This window comes from Leucoraja erinacea, chromosome 19, assembly GCF_028641065.1.
Source record: "Leucoraja erinacea ecotype New England chromosome 19, Leri_hhj_1, whole genome shotgun sequence".
NCBI lineage: Eukaryota > Metazoa > Chordata > Chondrichthyes > Rajiformes > Rajidae > Leucoraja > Leucoraja erinaceus.
The window spans coordinates 18,990,285-19,010,821 of NC_073395.1; the positions used below are offsets into that span (position 1 = coordinate 18,990,285).

The 20,537-nt window shown below is 45.1% G+C and overlaps 1 protein-coding gene across 1 annotated transcript; it reads left to right on the forward strand.

Moving 5' to 3' along the window:
• The first annotated feature begins 1,946 nt into the window (after positions 1-1,946).
• med21 (mediator complex subunit 21) lies at positions 1,947-16,284 on the forward strand. Its single transcript, XM_055650519.1, has 4 exons — positions 1,947-2,287; positions 3,859-3,973; positions 5,090-5,190; positions 14,823-16,284. Exons 1-4 carry the CDS (start codon positions 2,246-2,248, stop codon positions 14,997-14,999), a joined length of 435 nt encoding a protein of 144 aa, XP_055506494.1. The 5' UTR covers positions 1,947-2,245; the 3' UTR covers positions 15,000-16,284.
• Positions 16,285-20,537: the final 4,253 nt, after the last annotated feature.

Below are 20,537 nucleotides of genomic sequence, written 5' to 3' on the forward strand. Positions count from 1 at the left end.
CACAAGTGTGGCAGAGGTTCACCTGCACCTCCTCCAACCTCATCTATTGCATCTGCTACTCTAGATGTCAGCTGCTCTACATCGGTGAGGCCAAGCGTAGGCTTGGCGATTGCTTTGCCGAACACCTCTGCTTGGGTCGTAATAACCAACCTGATCTTCCGGTGGCTCAGCGCTTCAACCCCCCCCCCCCCCCCCCCCCCCCCCCTCCCTTTCCGAATCCGACCTTTCTGTCCTCAGCCTCCTCCATGGCCAGAGTGAGGACCACCATAAATTGGAGGAGCAGGACCTCATATTTCGCTTGGGCAGTTTACACCCCAGCGGTATAAACATTGACTATAATTTCAAGTAGTCCTTACTTTCTCCTCCCCTTCTCAGCTTTCCCTCAGTCCACTGGCTCCACCTCTTCCTTTCTTCTTCCCACCTCCACCCTCACATCAGTCTGAAGAAGGGTTTTGGCCCGAAACATTGCCTATTTCCTTTGTTCCATAGATGCTGCCTCACCCGCTGAGGTTCTCTAGCATTTTTGTCCACCTTTGATTTTCCTGCATCTGCAGTTCCTTCTTAAACATATAAGTTTGATTGATTGTCACGTGTACCGAGGTACAGTGAAAAGCTTTTATTGCGTGCGAACCAGTCAGCAGAAATACGATTAAAATCAGGACATCCACAGTACAGATATATGATCATGGGAATAACGTGAATAATGCTTAGTGCAAGATAAAGTCCAGTAAAGTCTGATCAAAGATAATCTGTGGGTCTCCAATGAGGTAGATAGTTGATCACGACTGCTCTCTAGTTGTTGGTAGGATGGTTCAGTTGCCTAATAACAGCAGGGAAGAAATGGTCCCTAAAACTGGAGGTGTGCATTTTCACACTTCTATATTATTTTTCTGGGTGATAGAGGGGAGAAGAGGAAGAGTGGCTCGGGTGAGACTTGTCCTTGATAATGCTGGTGGCCTGACCTGGCAGCATGAGGTGTAAATTAAGTCAATGGAAGGGAGGTTGGTTTGTGTGATGGTCTGGGCTGCATCCACAATTTTCTGCAATTTCTTGCGGTCTTGGATGGAGCTGTTCCCAAACCATGCTGTGATGTATCCTGATAAAATGCTATCTGCAGTGCATCTGTAGAAGTTGGTGAGAGTTGTTGCGGACACTCCAACATTCCTAAGCGTTCTCGGGAGGTAAAGGCTTTCTTGGCCATTATCTTCAATATCCTGAGTGACCTCAGGGACTCTCGTGGGTATGGACATAAGTAACACCACCAGTGGCGTTGAATTCTCAACAATTGAGTCCAAAAGTATTAAACACCAGGGGAAAGACACAAACTGCCAGAGTAACTCAGTGGGTTACACAGCATCCATCAAGAGCATGAATAGGTCGCGTTTCGGGTCGGCACCCTTCTTCTGATACTAGGGTGGTGGTGGGCAGTAAAGATGGTGATCAACAGTGACTGAGACCAGGGGGACTGTGGTGGCATTCGACACAAGGGACACCCAAAGTGGTGGCCAACATGGAGACCACAAGAATTGTGAAGAGGGTGGGCAGTGGGGACACCATCGATGCTGTTGGACACTGATACCAGAGGAGTGACCGTGGTGGCGCTCGACACGAGGCACGCCATCAGTACTGGATCTGCCAATGATTTGCCCTTTGTTGCTGAGTGAAGATTCAATCCTCATCCATCGACCAAACAAGGTCAGGACAAAGTGTTCAAGGAGGAGAAAGGTCAGGACAAAGGTCACACCCAAAGTTTAGAAGCCACGTGACAACCTGGAACTGGCTGATTCACATTGGCCGATTGGCTCTTCCCTCGTCCCTACACGTGATTGGTTGGCCACGCCTGTCCCCGATCTGATTGGATGGATCGGCGTGATGCCGTGCAGAATACCCACCGCTGATTGGCTCATTGTGAGAGCGCCCATTGCGATTGGCTGAATATATCTGTATGGGCGATTTGCTTCAGGCGACTCGGTCGAGACCCTTCTTCAGCCAATAGCAGGGTCTCGACCCGAAACGTCGGCTACTGCATTTTTCCACAGATACTGCCTCACCCGCTGAGTTTCTCCAGCTTTTGTTGTCTACGGGCGATTTGATTGGATGGCCGGGCGGCCGTCTCGCTTTGGTTAACGATCGCTGATTGGCCGCCCGTCCCCGCCCGGACAGCGGAGTACGACGGGCGCGGATTGGTTGGCCGTTGCTAAGTGTGGGGTCCAATGGTGAGGCGGCTTGTTGCTGCTGCTGCAAGATGGCGGATCGGCTGACCCAGCTGCAGGATGCGGTCAACTCGGTGAGCGGCTTCTCCTCTTTCCCTTCCCACTAACCAACAGAATGAACATGGAATTCTCCAATTTCAAGTCGTATCTCTATTATCCTATCTTCTGTTCGTTCTCTCTCCTCCCCCCACTTCACGGCTGAGTTCTCCTACCGATATGGCAACTCACTTCTTTCACTAGTAATGTTAAACAAGATCTTGTAATGCAATGTGGAGGAAGGAACTGCAGTTGCTATTTGAAACCGAACATAGACACAAAATGCTGGAGTAACTCCGCGGGACAGGCAGCATCTCTGGAGAAAAATATTGGGTGACGTTTCGGGTCGAGATCCTTCTTCAGACTGAAAGTCACGGGGAATGGGAACAAGAGATATAGATGGTGTAGTAGATGTAAAGAACAATTAATGAAAAATATGCTATGAATGAATAATGATAAAGGAAACAGATCGTGAAAAGCTGGTGTGGCCTGGGTGGTGGAGGGATGGAGAGAAAGGGATTGCAGAGGTTACTTGAAATGGGAGAAATCAACATTCATACCACTGGGTCGTAAGCTGCTCAAATGAAATATAAGATGCTGTTCCTCCAATTTGCATTTAGCCTCACTCTGACAATGGAAGAGGCCAAGGACAGAAAGGTCAGTGTGGGAATGGGAAGTGGAATTAAAGTGTTTAGCAACCAGGAGATCAGGTAGGTCCAGGCGGACTGAATAAAGGTGTTCAATGAAATGATCGCCCAGTCTACATTTGGTCTCGCCAATGTATGAGGCTACATTTTGAACAACGGATACAGTAGATGAGGATGGAGGAGGTGCAAGTGAACCACTGCCTAACCTGAAAGGACTGTTGGGGTCCCTGGACCGAGTCGAGGGAGGAGGTATAGGGACAGCTTTTGCATCTCCAGCGGTTGGAGGAGAAGGTACCTGGCGAGGGGGTAGTTTGGGTGGGAAAGGACGAGTTGACCTGGGAGATGCGGAGGAGACGGTCTCTGTAGAAGGCAGAAATGGATGGAGATGGGAAGATGTGACCAGTGGTGGGATCCCGTTGGAGCTGATGTGACTAGTGGTTGGATCCCGTTGGAGATGATGTGATTAGTGGTTGGATCCCATTGGAGGCCCTACATCATCACACTGTTTCCGCTGTTGGATTGCTGACGTTTGGAGGACATACAGCACAGGAATAGGCCCTCTGACCGCTGCATTACACATATTCAAAAACATGGTTACACCGTTTACCCTCCTCCCAACTCGTCCATGCCGACCATCTTATGCCCCTGTCCCACTTATGAAACCTGAACGGAAACCTCTAGAGACTTTGCGCCCCACCCAAGGTTTCCGTGTGGTTCCCGGAAGTTTTTGTCAGTCTCCCTACCTGCTCCCACTACCTGCAACCTCCGGGAACCACAAGGAAACCTTGGGTGGGGCACAAAGTCTCCAGAGGTTTCCTAAGTGGGACAGGGGCATAAGATAGCCCCATTTGCCCTTATTTAATCATGGCTGATCTGTATGGTAGTTGCTTTATTACTGTAACCCATAATACCCCTTGATAACGATGTTTGCAGCAATTTAACTATAAATTATTTTTCTTTAGCTCGCAGACCAGTTCTGCAATGCTATTGGTGTCTTGCAGCAGTGTGCTCCTCCAGCATCCTTTACAAACATTCAGACTGCCATAAACAAAGACCAGCCGTCTAACCCGACAGAAGGTAAGAGCCTCTGTGAACGAGGATGCATGACAATAGCTTTCCTCAAAAACTGAAGATGGAACATTACAGTAGCTTTAAAAAGCTACTGTAATGCGCCCTTTTAAATTGCCCCTCGGGGACGAATAATGTGCTTTGAATTGAATTGAATTGAATTGAACATACTGTGGGGAGATGTGTGATTATTCATTTTGGTTGAAAGCGTAGAAAACAAAATGTTTTTCTAAGAGTCAGTGTGGATTGCTGTGAGGAGTGAATCTCACTGTTCTACATAAAACTTGCCTAGTAGGATGTGGTTAGGAAGGCAACCTGTAAAAAAGTCCATAATAATTTGTTGCTGAGGTAGGGTTGTGGTTAACACTGTGCATGGTGTTTTAAGTGCCTAATGGTTGCTGGGAAGTAGCTGTTCTTGACCCTGGAGGTCACGGTGCTTTGGCTCCTGTACCCTCTTCCTGATGGTAACAGCAAGATGAGAGCGTGGCCCGGGTGGTGTGGGATTTTGGTTTTGCCCGCTGCCTTGAGCAGCACCTCCTGTAGATCCCTTTGGTGGTACGGTAGTCAGTACCCCTGGCCCATGCAAATCATGACATATTTGTCAAGACTGAGATAAATCAAGTCGTCTTTCTAAATCTGATGTAAAAAGTAGGTGTATTTAAGTTGTCAAAAATGCGAAGGGAAATGCAGGCTCTCTCTTTGCGGCAGTGATTGTAACCTGGAAAGCCGTCTTATAATAGCTGGCCACGGCGGATTCATTTGTAACTTTCACAAGAAACGTGATAATGCATGAAGGGGATAAATATTGGGGCTGTGGGGAATGGGCTGGGGTGGGACTAATGAGAAAATTGGGAGGACACAAAGTGCTGCAGTAACTCAGCGGGTCAGTCAGAAGCCCTGGAGACCATGGATAGGTGATGTTTTGGGTCGGGACCCTCTTTCAGACTGGGACTAATGGGACTGATGTGGACACATTGCGTCAACAGCCCTGCTTTGAAAATCAGTGCAAATTTGGGATGACAAAGGGGGCTATTTTACAACCACGTCATGTTTATTCACCATTTCATGTCATTGTGAGACTTTAAAGAACAATTGTGTAATTGCCTAATTCTGAACTGTCCCCAGAATATGCACAGCTCTTTGCTGCACTGATCGCAAGGACTGCTAAAGACATTGATGTGTTAGTCGACTCGCTACCGAGTGAAGAATCAACAGCGGCTCTGCAGGTAGGAGTGGCTGCCTGAGCGATTCTGTCAGTGGTGGGGCTGTAACAGATTTATTTGTGGACAAATCTGCATTAACAGATCTAAAGCAACAAATCAATCAGATTAGACACAAAACAGTGGGTCAGGCAGCGTCTCTGAAGAAAAGAAAAGGGTGAACTTTCGGGTTGAGAACCTCCTTCATACCCTGATGAAGTCAAGTGGGCTGCTTTGTCAAATTGAAAGTGTGCAGTTTGTGTGTAGTTGAAGCATCACTCCTCTGGCATGTTTATGTATGGTTTAACTTCTCCAAGGGAGTTGGGCGGAGAAACACTTGTGGCAGAATAACAAGCTTCTTATTTCAGGTTGCCTGCTTTCCCCCTCCTGTCCCCCATTTTTTTCTGATCCATCCAGTTACCCTCTCACACACATCCTCCTTTTAAACCGCAGCCCACTATCGCCCTGTTTTTTCCCCCCTCCACCACTACCCACTCAATCTGTCCCTTGCTGTGGGGAAGGAGGTGGGTCCCTTACTGTGGGGGAGGAGGTAGGTACCGTCTGTTTCCATCTCCACCCCCCCCCCCCCCCCCCCCCCCCCCCCCCCCCCTTTGCGTATTTGGTTTAGTTTGCCATCTGTTTAGGTTAGAGATACACTGTGGAAACAGGCCCTCGGCCCACTGAGTCTGCAGCGGCCAGCGATTCCAATGGATTAACACTATCCTATACACTAGGGACAATTTACATTTGTACCAAGCCAATTAACCTACAAACTTGTACATCTTTGGAGTGTGGGAGGAATCCGAAAATCTTGGAGAAAACCCGGGGAGAATGTACAAATTCCGTACAGACCTCGCCCGTAGTTGGGTTCGAACCCGGGTCTCCAGTGCTGCAAGCGCTGTAAGGCAACAACCCTACTGCTGTGCCACCCAGATTCCAGAATCTGCAGTCCTTTGCTGCCTCCACCTCCAGCAGATTTTGTTGCCCAAGATTCCAGCATCTGCAGTCTCTTGTGTCTTTAGCATTTAAGCCACTCAAAACTGCTATTTTATGGCAGATGCAAATACAATGGTTACAAGACCAAGTCCTCGAATGGGGGTAAAAGGACATGGGTAAAAACCGCTGGAGTAACTCAGTGGGCCAGGCAGAATCTCTGAAGAATATGGATAGGCGATATTTCGGGTTGGATCTCTTCTTCAGACTGAGTTGAAGAGAATAGGTAGCTTGTGACAAATTTCTTGCCACCTTACGCATTAAAATCCTTTTTAGTGTTCATGTGGGTTAGGTTGTACGTGTGTGTGATGGAGAACTATCCGTTGTCTAGATGAGGTTTAGATAAGAACTCTCAATGAAGCTCAATATCAGGATTAAAATAACCTGCTTGTTTTGTATGTCACATTACATGCATTCTTACCTTCCTCGCCGCAGTGTGCCATCTTCAATATGCATTAAAGTTATTTGCCCAAACTACTCCAACAACGCATTCCAAACCCACAACCTCTAGCACCAAGAATGAGTGTTCAGGGCATGGGAGCACCACCACTGGCATGTCCCCTTCTAGGTGACACCTCATCCTGACTGGGAACCAACTTCATTGTCACTAGGTGTAAGTCTGCCCTCCCAACAGTGTAAAGGGTATGCCGTCACCAAAAGAACGGCAGCAGTTCATGTCGTTGAGGGCAGTTAGCGATGGGTAATAATGTGATAAGAAGCTGCATGTTCAACGATTGAGAAAACATGAAGAATAAAACTACTTGGCAAACTTTCTTGTGATGTGGTCGTGTATGAAGAAATACAGTTGTCATACTTCATCCTGTTTCATAACAATTTTACGTTGCAGTTAAAATGTGCAATGTGATTCATGCACATGATGTAAAGCGGAATTATCACTTTCAAAGTGAAATGTGTTTTTCCCCTGCAGAGGAAACTTAACAAAGGTCTGTTTAATTTCAGTATAGATGTGGTTGGTGCAGACAATTAATTGTATTTAGCTTTTACAACAGCAGCTTGGCACCCTGAGTCTTGTGTCCATACCGTCACGTTTAATATAATCATTCTGTAGAAGCATGCATGTTTCTACCCTCGTGTGCCACGGACTCCCAAAATTCTCATGCCTTGTGTTTTGTTCGGCTTCCATGTGGTGGCTGAGCAGTGATATGCTAAGTCAAAGTAAAGTCTTATTAGTAATTGAGGGGTAGAAATGGCAGTGAACAGAGTGGGATGCTCATCCTGTGAAATGTGGGCGATCGGGTTGAGTGTGCCCGACGACTATATTTGCAGGAAACCTCCTGTTGCAGCTCAGCTCAGACTGCATGGATCAGTTGGATTCGTCAAGGAGTATTTGGGAGCAGAGAGTAATGTAGATGAGATCCTTGGGAAGTGGTCACACCAAAGTTCAACCAGATAATATGTGGGTGACCATCAGGAAGGGCGGGAAGTCCCCTGCAGCTATTCATTGCTCTGCCACCTACAGAAGTTGATTATGCAATTGTGGGCTGCATCAGTGAGGGGAAGAAAGCTAAATACAGAGGTGTAGTTAATGACTTTGCTGAGTGGTGTGGGCTGAATCACCTTCAGCTCAACACCGATAAGACTAAGGTGATGGACTTTAGGAGGAGAGGTAAATCCCTGTCCCTTGTCTCCATCAATGGTGTGGATGTGCACTTTACCAGGGAGTACAAATACCTTGGAGTGTACCTGGACAGTAAACTGGAACTGGTCCAGGAACGCTGAGACCCAGTACATGAAGGGGCAGAGGCGGCTGTACTTTGGGGAAGGCTCCACTCTTTCAACGTCTGTAGTAAGATGCTGCAGATGTTCTACCAATCGGTGGTAGCCAGTGCCATCCCCGCTGTCGTGTGCTGGGGCAGCAGGGCAAAGGCAGCGGACGGCAATAGGATTAACAAACTCATCAGGAAGGCTGGCTCTGTCCTGGGGGCGGAGTTGGTTTCATGGGAGGTGGTCTTGGAGGAGAGGATGCTCCCGGAGTGATAGTGCAGTTGTGGATTTGGAATCATATATCAAAATTAGACCAGGCAAGTCCAGTGGGCAAAGCAGATAGACGAGTGTGGAAGCATGAAGGGTATGCGTTTACTTTAATGCAGGGAGCCTTGCATGTAAGACAGATGACCTGAGAGCATGGATCAGCACGTAAGATTATTGCTGCAATCATGGAAATGCTTGGTATGAATACAGCATTAAATTTAAATTTTGTTTATTGGTCCTAATTTGTGCTTTTACGGCATGTTTGTGGGTAGGGAGAATCTGAAATTTCTGGCCTAGTTGAGCAATCTCAAAGATCGAAAACTGAAATGCAAGATGCTATCTGAGACTCGAGTCTCCAGTAGATGCTGCCGAGCCACTGAGTACTGCTATCTGGGCCACAGTTTGAGGTTGGTGTATGCTTCTAGTCACAACATTATAGGATAGGTATGATTGCATTGTCGAGTGTGCAGTGGAGATTTGAGGACATTTCCAGATGTAGAACATAGTGGCTGTGGGATGTTTTCTGTTAAACAGAACAGAGGCGGCACAGTGCGTGGCAGTAGAGTTGCTGCCTTGCAGTGCCAGAGACCTGGGTTTCATCCTGACTATGGGTGCTGTCTATATAGAGTTTAAGGATTAAGGATTCCAGGTCCGAGAACACTAACGCAATTATCAAAAAAGCACTTCAGCGCCTCTACTTCCTGAGAAGATTACGGAGAGTCGGATTGTCAAGGAAGACTCTCTCTAACTTCTACAGGTGCACAGTCGAGAGCATGCTGACCGGTTGCATCGTGGCTTGGTTCGGCAATTTGAGCGCCCTGGAGAGGAAAAGACTACAAAAAGTAGTAAACACTGCCCAGTCCATCATCGGCTCTGACCTTCCTTCCATCAAGGGGATTTATCGCAGTCGCTGTCTCAAAAAGACTGGCAGTATCATCAAAGACCCACACCATCCTGGCCACACACTCATCTCCCTGCTATCTTCAGGTAGAAGGTACAGGAGCCTGAAGACTGCAACAACCAGGTTCAGGAATAGCTACTTCCCCTCAGCCATCAGGCTATTAAACCTGGCTCGGACAAAACTCTGATTATTAACAACCACTTTCTGTTATTTGCACTTTACCAGTTATTTATTCATGTGTGTATATATTTAGATCAGAGTATATGGACACATTTATCTGTTTTGTAGTAAATGCCTACTATTTTCTGTGTGCTTAAGCAAAGCAAGAATTTTGTTGTCCTATACAGGGACACATGACAATAAACTCACTTGATTTGACTTGACTTGGAGAAGAAACATAAAATTCTCAGCTTGTCAGGTTGGTTGATGTAGAAGCCATATAAAAATGTTTAAATGTGAAGAAAAGTGAAGAACTGACATTATTGGGTAATGTACTGGAAGATGGTACGACGTTGGTGAGCTTTTCATCCAGCACAATCATGCTGGATAGAAGGGCCTCCCGTGCCATGCGTTGTCTTTTCTGTTAGCTTGTCGTCCAAGATGTGAGCCAACATGATGAGATTGCCCTTGCCCTTTTCTGTGCTGGAGCTTGTGGGTTTGGCAGGTACTGCAGATCATAAGTTAATCTATTCAGTACAAAGCCACATCCTACTTTATACCTAAATTAAAATACTAAATGTTAGTGGCACTGTTTTGTTTTCCGTAGGCACCAGTCTCGCATCCTGTTGTGCTCAGAGACCACCCCCCCCCCCCCCCCCCCCCCCCCCCCCCCCCCCCCCCCCCCCCCCCAGCATGTTTGTGAAACCCCTAAATTCTCTAAATTCAAAATCTCTAAGTGGAAATATTTGTGGTTTCTCAACCTTTAAGATAAATTTACCGTTCTTCCTGGGCCAGGCCTCATTTTTCAACTTTACTTCAAAAACATAAAATAGTTAGCATGTGTATATGTGAAAGAGTTAATGTTTCAAGTTCTAATCATATAGCATGGAAACAAGTCCTTTGGCCCTACTTGCCCATACCGACCAAGATATCCTAATCCCACTTGATATCCTAATCCCATTTGCCCATTTGGCACAAATTCATCTAAATCCTATTCATTTTATCCATGTACTTGTCTAAATGCTTTTTACATGTTGTGTTGTACCTGCCTGAACTATTCATCTGGCAGTTTATTCCATATACCCACTCTTGTATGAAAAGGTTGCCCCAGGGGTTACTAATTTATCTTTCCCCTCTCACCCTGAATCTGTGCTCCCAAGTTCTTGATTTTCCTGCCTTGTGACAAAGACTGTTTATTCGCCCTATCTATGCCGCCTGGTGATTTTATACACCCTTATAAGATCACTCCTCGTCCTCATGCGCTGCAAGGAATAAAGTCCTAGCCTGCCCATCCTCTTCCTATAGCTCAGGCCCTCGAATTCTGGCAAAATCCTTGTAAATCTTCTCTGTACTGTCCAGCTTAATGGCATCTTTCTTACAGCAGGGTGACCCAAACTGAATGTAATATTCCAAGTGCAGCCTCGGCAAGATCTTGTACAATTGTACATAATGCGTCTTGACCTGAAACGTTCTCTTCAGAGATGCTGCTTATCCCGCTGAGTTACTCCAGCATTTTGTGTCTATCCAAAATTCTACAATCAATACCCTGCCTGATTAAGGCCAGCATGTCAAAATTTGCCCTTGTCAGCTTAGACTGTGGTGCCACAGGAGGCTGAAGACCCTTCTGATTCTTGTAATATTCATTCACCATGTTTGTGGGGCTTGCTGAGTGCTGCCACAGTTCCATTAAACAGTGCCCACACTTTCAAAGTTGACCACTCGGAAGCATTTTGACCGTCTGAAGTCGTGCAAGGTGCTAAAGGATTGCTCTCCGTGATTAGCATGCAATACCATTGTTATTGATTGTAAATGAAGCTGGAACTATGCCGTTTTTAAGAGGATGAAGATATAATTCCGTCCACATCGGTTTGTTCATTTGGTGAGCAGAGAAAAACGTGTCGTTTTTTTCAAGATGTTTCTTATAGGTTTCTGGATTTTTTTTTCTCTCTGCTATCCCTTTTTAAACAAAGCTAATGACTTAAAAAAAAAATTAAAACCAAAATCCACTTGACCGAGCAGGACATGCATGTAACTTGAAGCATGTAACATGCATGAATGAGAGGAGGCATAATTACAAAGAACTGCAGGTGTTGGTTTATATCAAAGATAGACACAGTGCTGGAGTAACTCAGTGGGTCAGGCAGCATCACTGGAGGAAATTCTTACTTGAAGCAGCACTTTGGGTTTGTAGGCACTGTTATCAATAGGTAACATCATTGTTTTTAAAGTTCAATTAATAACGAAAACAATATGGTGCTAAACAAAACAAATCCTGAAGTTTCTAGTGCAACTAGGACAATTCCATAGTCTGATGGTTGTTAGGAAGAAGCTGTCAAACGTCAATGCTGGCAGTTGTACCATTTTTCATCGTAACATCTTACTGTACCTGCAAGCTTTTTTTCATTGAAGCCATCCTTGCTGCACCTCCTGATTTCCTAATCCCATGCCATTTAGATTGAAAACTTTTTCATTGGGCCTGAGCATCTCCAGCACTTTGTTTTCAAGTTCTTTGTGTCCAAGCAGTTCCTGGTGAAACCACAAAATAGCAGTGCCTCCCTGTGAATGCTTTGTTTGCTTCCGAGTAATTTCTGAAACAGCAGATGTCGGGGTGTGAGCCTTTCTTGACGGGGCAATGGAGGCTGAAGGCAGTGTAGCATGGGGTGATGGGTCTCTGCCAAGGCTGCCATCTTGTGGAAGCGGTGATAAACAGAGGCTGTGTATGCACTTCCACCTGCTGGTGGATGTTGAATATGCTATGACGTTGTTTGAAGTAACACGGGGAGGGCTTGCATGCCAAATCCCACATTCTTCCTCTACTGACAGAATAATTAAGTGTTCAAAGCATTGCTGTTCATGGAAATATCTCTGCAAACTCTTGCCGGCTGCCTGTCAAATATTGGTGCACTAAAATGTTTGCCCTTGTCAGCACACACACACACACACACACACACACACACACACACACACACACACACACACACACACACAGAGCAAATATTTGCTTTGGATTTTCAAGGAAACAAGAATTATTTGAGTCATTGAAGTACACAGCACAGAAGCAGGCCCTTTGGCCCATCTTGTCAAGTTTCTAAACAAAGCTAGTCTCACTTGCTTGCGCTTGGTCCATATACCTCTGAAATTTTTCTATCCACGAGTCTTAAATGTCGTAATAGTACCCGTCTATACTCTTCCTCTGGTAGCTCATTCCATATATCCTTCACCCTCTGTGTGGACGAAGTCGTCCCCCCAATTATTTTTAAATCTCCTCCACATGAAAAATTGGCTATTCACCTCATCAATGACCTTCATGATGATATAAAGTCTCCCCTCAGCCTCATCTTCTCCAGGAGTAAAAAATACTTCCCCGCCTCTCCTATAACACAAACCTACCAAACACGGAAACATTGTTGTAAATCTTTACTGGGTCCTTTTCAATGTAATTGAATGGGTGGGGTTGAGGAGAGGAGGTTGGTACAGTTGCCATGGGCTAAAGGCTTCCTGTGTAAGATTTCTACACTAATTAGCTTTTTAAAATATTTGAGTGGGAACAGTGAGATAAATTTAGAGTAGAAAGGTGTTTGGGATTGTGTCAGCAGTGTGCAAAATGCAAGGGGGAGTTTGTGAATTGGGTTTATTACCACGACTGGCTACAGTGAGCTGATTAGAGTTAATTGATTGCGTTTGGGAAGTGAGTGCCACTAGTAACCTAATGATTACACTTTGATCTGAGACTCTGTTAACCAGTGCAGCTTTGTTGCCTTAGAGGGTGTTTTCAATAGAGTGGCACATTGCAAGATGAAGACTGTGGATGCTGGAATCATGAGCAAAACACAAAACTGCCAGAGGAACTCTGGGTCAGGCAGCATCTGTGGAGGGAATGTACAGACAACGTTTCAAGTCTGCACCCATCTCTATTCCCCCCCCATAGATGCTGCCTGATCTTCACAGTTCTTCCAGAACTTTGTGCGTTGCAAGGTGTTTGTCCTTGTGGAATTTTCATTGGCATCGTGAAGAGGCATTCAGATAGACGACTCAACCTTAGAAAGGTGTAGAACTGTTCAGGCAGGAAGATTGAGAGTCTGTTGGCAAGAAGATGTCAATTAATTAGTACAGGCGTCAGAGGTGATGGGGAGAATGGGGTTAGGAAGGAGAAATAGATCAGCCATGAGTGAATGGTGGAATAGACTTGATGAGCTGAATTCTGCTCCTATCACTTATGATCTTATGATCATATGAAGATCTGATACCTGTGGGATAAAGGCACATGAATTTAAATGATTCAATGATACTTTATTGTCACTTATACCTAGGTACAGTGAAATTCTTTGTTTTTGCATATAATACACAAAGTACAGAGTCGCCATGTTTCTGACGCCAACAAAGTCACAAAAGTACTCATTAAAGTAATGTTATTCCCTCTTTATTCTCTGCGACCCCCATACCCCTCACCCCCTTGCTAGGGCCTCTTTGTTCTTGGCATCCCACCCCCTTCCCTGCCAAGTCCCTCTTTGTTCCCCATGGCGCGACCCATCCTCCTCGGCACGACTGCCTCTCCGTTGCCTGTTTGAAAGCATTTAGAACGAGCAATGAGGCAAAGAGCTTGGGATTTGAAAATCGGAGTGATGACGTTTAATGGAAGTGCCCAGCCCATAAGCTGTTCTAGGTCAGTAAAGACAAAGGAATGGGAAGTAGAGACTGGGTGAATAGTATATTGGGACCAAGTTAAGAGCAGGAGAACAGGCATGTTGTTAGCAGTACGGTGAAGCTCTAGTTAAATGACTAGCAGAACAGTTACGGTGGATTGCAAGTCCATGCTTTTCAAATGTATCAACTATCCTCCCAAAAAAAACATGCAAGGGGTTGTTGCAGAAGTAGAAAGTACAGCACCCAGTGGTTTTAATATATTAGCTAATCTCAAGCAATGTGCTTCCGGGGAATAAGTTCCTTTCTTGATTTATAAACTTGTTTTATGTACTACTATTGCAGTCTTTGGCATTGCTTATGAATTATTTTATGAAGAGTAATCCTGCAAGAAAAATGGTGACTGATTTGTGCACAGTAAACCCCCATGCAGTTTGAGACCCCTTGCAGACAGATTAATATTTAGTTGTTTAATCTAATTTAATACAACCCAATAGTATGGACATTGAATTCTCCAATTTCAAGTAATATTACCGATCACCACTCTTCTTCCCCCCCCACCCCACCTCAGTGTGCTTATAATTATCCAGCTACCAATATTAGCTCTATTTTCCACTCCTTGTGTTTATCTCCCATCCTCGAGTCTGCCATTTCTTTTTATCATTCCTCTTTCTCATTCCCGTCTCCTTCTACCCATATCTTTCCCGCCGGCTTTACATTTTTTAGTTTAGTTTATTGTCACGTGTACTGATGTACAGTGAAAATGCATTTGTTGCATGCTAACCAGTCAGTGGAGAGGGTAAGCAAGAGTTACTTGAAGTTAGAGAACTCCATATTCATACCGCTGGGTTGTATGCTGCCCAAGCAAATATGTTCATTTCTCTTGTTCATTTGTTGGTGTTCTTCCAGTGTTTATACTGAGCGCCCATTCTCTGCACCCTGGTCTCATCCTGTTGTGTCTTCCAATGTCTAGGCTGCAAGCCTGCGTCAGCTGGAGGAGGAGAACCACGAGGCAGCAGCCCGCCTGGAGGAAGTCGTGTACCGGGGAGATGTGCTTCTGGAGAAGATTCAGTGCGCGTTAGCAGACATTGCCCAGTCACAGCTCGGCACAAGAAGCAGTGATTATAGCCACCATGCCTCTGAATCTTAGCACTGGCAAGCAACTGTTTCTGCTGCTTAGACTGGCATGCAAAGAAACCACAGACTTTTGCTTCGTTGCAGATGGACGACTGAAAAGATTTTGGTAAAATATTTAACCATCAATTTGATTGTGGCTGAGCCGGAAAGAAAATTTCCTGTCTATGGCAGCAGGTAGTAGAGCTGCTGTCTCACAGAGCCAGAGACCCGAATTTGATCCTGACCTCGAGTGCTGTGTGTGTGGAGTTTGTTTGTTCTCTCTGGATTTCTTCTGGGCACTGGTTTCCTCCCACATCCCATAGAGATGCAGGTTTGTAGGTTGCCTGTAGATTGCCCCAAGTGTGTAGGGAGTGTTGCAAAAGTGGCTAGGCATAGAACTAGTGTGAACGGGTGATCGATGATTAGCATGGATTTGGTGGTCCTGTTTCCATGCTGTATTTTTCAATCAATCTGTCAAAGTGAATACACAATTGCTTCCCTCTACCCTTCACACACTCTGTACAATATCACAATAACCACTGTTCAACTAAGCAGGCTGTATTCTCTGTATGATGTTGACCAGTTTCATTCAAAAACCTGTCCTGCCAGATGTTGTATCCATTTCAACATCAGGAATGCTGTCTGGTGAGAAATGTTTTATCACTGGGTTCTGAAACCATGATAAGTACGTGCAGGGGTAAAACTACAATTACTGATGCTCTTGGATTGGAGCACAGCCATGGGGGTGGAAAGTGACCCAGTCACCAGATCACCCTCCTGCACACTACCTGCATGTTTGAGGCAGAGAGCCTTGTCTCATGGCAAGGGTGGGTATGAGTATCACGCACACTACAATATGGTGAGCTTGGTCTGTTGGGCAATGCAACAACAACAGCAATGCATGGCTGAGGCAGTAACCATGCCTGCTACCAATGAAAATGTATCTGTAAAGACTTGGTGACCAGCTCTTGTGGTGCACAAAGCCTCATAACCACCTATTCTCCCCTCCCCCAAACCAGCAGAAGGCAGATTGTACTCTCTCTTCCCTATGTATTGTATTTAAAGTTGTGACTGAACTTTGAGGGACTTGCTGGGGCTGCAGTGAGTCACAGGGATGTCTGCTGTCAGGAAGCAGTCATCTGCCTTGAATCCTACTCCCTCTGCATCATCACGCTGCTAACATGTGAATAGTTCCTGTTGGGCTACAGTGCACAGTTGAAGTGTATTCTGTATTCCATGATTGGTGTCCAATTACCTGTGACATTGACAATTCCTCAAGGGAAAATAAAATCGCAAAAATGTAAAGAAATTGCACACAATCTCATTACCTGTTTGTTTTTTTGTGATGGTCTGCGCCAATACGGTGTATCAGCACCTCCGACATAACATATGTTTATTAATCATACTTGACTAATATATAACGTCAATGATTAGATTTATTTGTTCAGAATTATTATATTATAAGTTGATGGCCCCAATATTGGGTATGTTAATGAGAAAAAAATTGATAGATGTAGATTCATTTTCAATTTATTTGTATACCTGCCTCTTTTGTTGTCTGCCAAAACAGCAGTTTTAGTGTTTCCATGGGTACAAACTTGTTCACCTTGTAGGCTAGGTTCCTCACTCAATGATTGAAGTAGATAGTGTGAAATGAACAATATAGTTGTCATTTATCTGTGGAAATTAAAAAAAGGTGAGTATGAACACGTTAAACACATGGCAATCTTGTCTGCTCTGCACATGTTTCTGTCTGCTGGAAGATGTCTAGATTTGAATATAATTTGCATCAAGGTGAATTCATAGAGGACATTTTAGGATAAAGTAATGAAATTATAATGATTGTCTAACCTATGTGGAACTTAGCTAACTTCATTGGCCTATCCCCTAACTTAGAATAAGACTATTCAATAGTTTGATCACAATGGGGACCAAGCTGTTCCTGACTCTGGCCAATCTCTATTGAGTGAATGTCTAAGAAATAGGCCCTTTGGCCCATGCTGCCCATCAGATATCCATCTGCACTAATCACATTTTGCAGTACTAAGTCTGCGGTCTTCTATGCCATGAACTGCAGATGGCCAATGAAGTACTAAATATTGTGAGAATCTCTACTCCTCTCACCCCTGAGGCAGTGCATTGCAGCTTTCAACCTATGTGAGAAAACACTTCAAATGCCCACTAAACATATTCATAGATAACTCTGCCAAGGGGATAGGTTTCTCACAATCTACCCTATCTATGCTCATTTTATGTACCTCAGTCAGGTCTCGCTTGAGTGGTCCAAAGAAAACAAATCTGGTTTATCCAACCTCTCCTGAAGCTCTTCACCCCAGTCAATGCCTTTGTGAAAACACAAAAAACTGAAGTTGCTGGAATCTTGAGGAAAACACAAAGTGCTGGAGAAACCCAGTAGGTCAAGCAGTATCTGTGGAGGGAAGGAACAGATACCATTTTGGGTCGAGACTCTTCTTTGGATTCGGACTGTCTAATATCCTGGTAAATCTCCTGTGCCCGCTGTAGAGCAATGACATCCTTGAAATGTGGTGACTAGAACTAATACAGTGCCCCTGATTTGCCCTAACAATCTCCCAGCCTTGTATTCCGTGATAAGCATATGGAGGGAGATGGATCATGTGCAAGGAGACGGGATTAATTTGACGTAGCATGTTTGGCACAGACATTGTGGTCAGAAGGGCCTATCCCAGTGTTGCACTATTCTATGTTTTATTCCCGGCCTAATGTAGATACGGGTCTCAACACTGATTTTGCACGCAGGTCGCAGAGCGAGAACAAACTTCAACCAGCAACACCCCATCTCTCCTCCAAACCAGAAAACTTTAGATCTAATTGCCCCAGATCCTATGAGTTCCTTTTTTGACCTTGTCAAATGCCTTACCAGCTTGTGCTCGTGGAAACAGTCCATTACTTCAGGTAACACTAAATCAAATTAATTGGGCAGGATCTCCCGTGTAAAAAGCCATGCTCATTATCCTTGATTAATCCCTGTCTTCAAACTACAAGGCCAGTGCAGCCACCCATTGTAAGATTAGATGTTAAGCATGTGATAATTTCAGTTTATTATGAGGAACTTTTATTTATGTTGCCCCTGATTTTCCAGACTACTTTCCTGTCATAACGAGCTTGTGGCACCTTCCCCTGAAACCCCCAGGTCAGTTTTCTGACCGGTTTGCATGACTGAGTAATCTTTTAAGAGGTGTGATGGATTATCTCATGCTCGGAGGAATGTGTTAATTTGAATTTGTGTCTAGTTTTATAAAGGAGTAACTCCAAGATTGAACATGCAACTTTACCAGCCGTGTGTACCTGTACTTCACCAAACTTGTCCATAAGACAACTAACTCAACTTTGCACCTGCAAATAGTTAAATTTATTTTTTTTAGAAATTTAAGGCTATTTGTTAGTTTTGCATCCAATCAAAATGGGCTTTGTGCACACTAAATTTGTGCTTGGGGTATATATGATACAATACAAAACTTTATTCATCCACGGAGAGAAGTTGGTCTGCCAAACAGTCACAATACACAACAAGGTACACGTCGAGTCCCCGTTGTTCTTTCCTCCCCCCCCCACCCCCACCCCCACGCTCATCGACCGTTGATCGCGATGCCCTCCCACCGCCGGCCGCCGAAGCTCACATTGTTGCTGAGGCTCAAGCTGCCACCAAGGCGCCCTTCACTGCTCCTTCGGCCCAAACAGGCCTCACCGCCAGGCTTCTCCGGCGAGTCGGTGTCTACCGGGGCGCGGTTGTTCGGCTGGTGGTTTGGACTCACGGAGCTCCCCGGGACACTCCCGTCATTTGGTCCAATCTTTCCCTATCTCTACTAGTTACCAGCAGGCAACTTGTTCTAGCTAATCTAATCACCAATGTTGACACAGTTCTTGTGGCAATGACGAATCAAGGAAGCGCGTTGCAATTTTCGAATGAATCGTCACTCTGCATATATGTCATGATGTGGCTTGGCAAGGAGCAAGCTTGAAGCAGGCACTTAATTGGGTACAAGCACTCTGAATTAATGTATGCATGAGAGGTTTTACCAGTTCTATTTGTTGTATCACCTCTACTTCCTTAAAAGATTGAGGAGATTTAGTATATCGATTAATATTCTATTGAACTTTTACAGTTGCACAGTAGAGAACATACCAACCGGTTACATCACAGCCTGGTTCGGTAACTCGAATACCCAGGAATTAAGAAGATAATTGAGAGACACTGTCGGTTCATCATGGGTATAGATCTCCCCACCATCGAAGGGATCTATAGGAGGTGCTGTCTCAAAAAGCCGGCCAGTATCAGCACAGATCCACACCATGCTGGCCACACTTTCGTCTTGCTGCTACCATTGGGAAGAAGGTTCAGGAGCCTGAGAACTGTGATCTCCAGGTTCAATCAGTTTCTTCCCAGCAAATATCAGGCTCGTGAACACTGCACAACACTAACTCAACAACCGTGATCTCCTATGGACTGTTTACCATTTTGCTGCTAACTGCTCCTGTTCTGTACATACCATATGGCACATCAGCTGCTAATCAATTCCCCCCCCCCCCCCCAATCATGAGTCACGATAAATACAGCACAGATCCTAGCTCATCTGAGCCAGTCATACTTTAGACTTTAGTGGTACAGTGCAGAAACAGGCCCTTCAGCCCACCGTGTCTGTGCCGACCAGTGACCACCCCATATGCTAACACACAATTTACAGAAACCAATTGATCTACGAACCTGTACATCTTTGGAGTGTGGGAGGAAACCGAGGAGTATCCGGAGACAACCCATGCAGTCACAGGGAGAATGTACCCTTAGTTAGGATCGAACCCGGGTCTCTGGCTCTGTAAGGCAGCAACTCTACGGCTGAGCCACTGTGCTGCCCTCTTGTCCATGCCTGGTCTATATCGTTCCAAACCATTCTTATCTAAGTACTATTGAAATGTAATTGTACCTACCTCTAACATTTCCTCTGACACCATGTTCAACGTGCTTTCTCACAATATTCAGGTTCTTAAACTGACCCGCACAAACTTAATCTTACCTCGGCAATGGAACACCATTAGACTATTTTCTAAATGGGGAGAGAATCCAGAAATCTGAGGTGCAAAGGGACTTTGGAGTGCCGGTGCCAGATTCCCTGAAGGTTAAGCAAGGCAAATGCAATGCTAGCCATTATTTCAAGAGGGCTAGAATAAAAAAACATGGATGTAATGTTGAGGCTCTATAAGGTGCTGGTCAGGCCGTATTTGGAGTAATGTGGGCAATTTTGGGCAAAATATTTGAGGAAGGATGTGCTGGCTCTGGAGAGGTCCAGAGGAGGGTTACAAGAATGATCCCTGGAATGAGTGGGTTAACATGTGATGAACGTTTGATGATACTGGGCCTGTACTCTCAGGAGTTTAGAAGGATGAGGGGGTACCTCATTGAAACTTACTGAATAGTGAATGGCTTGAATAAAGTGGGTGTGGAGAGGATGTTTTCACTCGTGGGAGAAACTAGATGTCATAGCCTCATAATTAAAGGACGTTCCTTTAGGAAGGAGATGAGAAGGAATTTCTTTAG

What these genes read in the sequence shown, in the direction of transcription:
- med21 (XM_055650519.1), top strand. Translation starts at nt 2,246, where the DNA reads ATGGCGGATCGGCTGACCCAGCTGCAGGATGCGGTCAACTCG. An exon ending in TGCAGGATGCGGTCAACTCG is followed by an intron (nt 2,288 to 3,858) that starts GTGAGCGGCTTC and finishes ATTTTTCTTTAG; the next exon opens with CTCGCAGACCAGTTCTGCAA. An exon ending in AATCAACAGCGGCTCTGCAG is followed by an intron (nt 5,191 to 14,822) that starts GTAGGAGTGGCT and finishes TCCAATGTCTAG; the next exon opens with GCTGCAAGCCTGCGTCAGCT.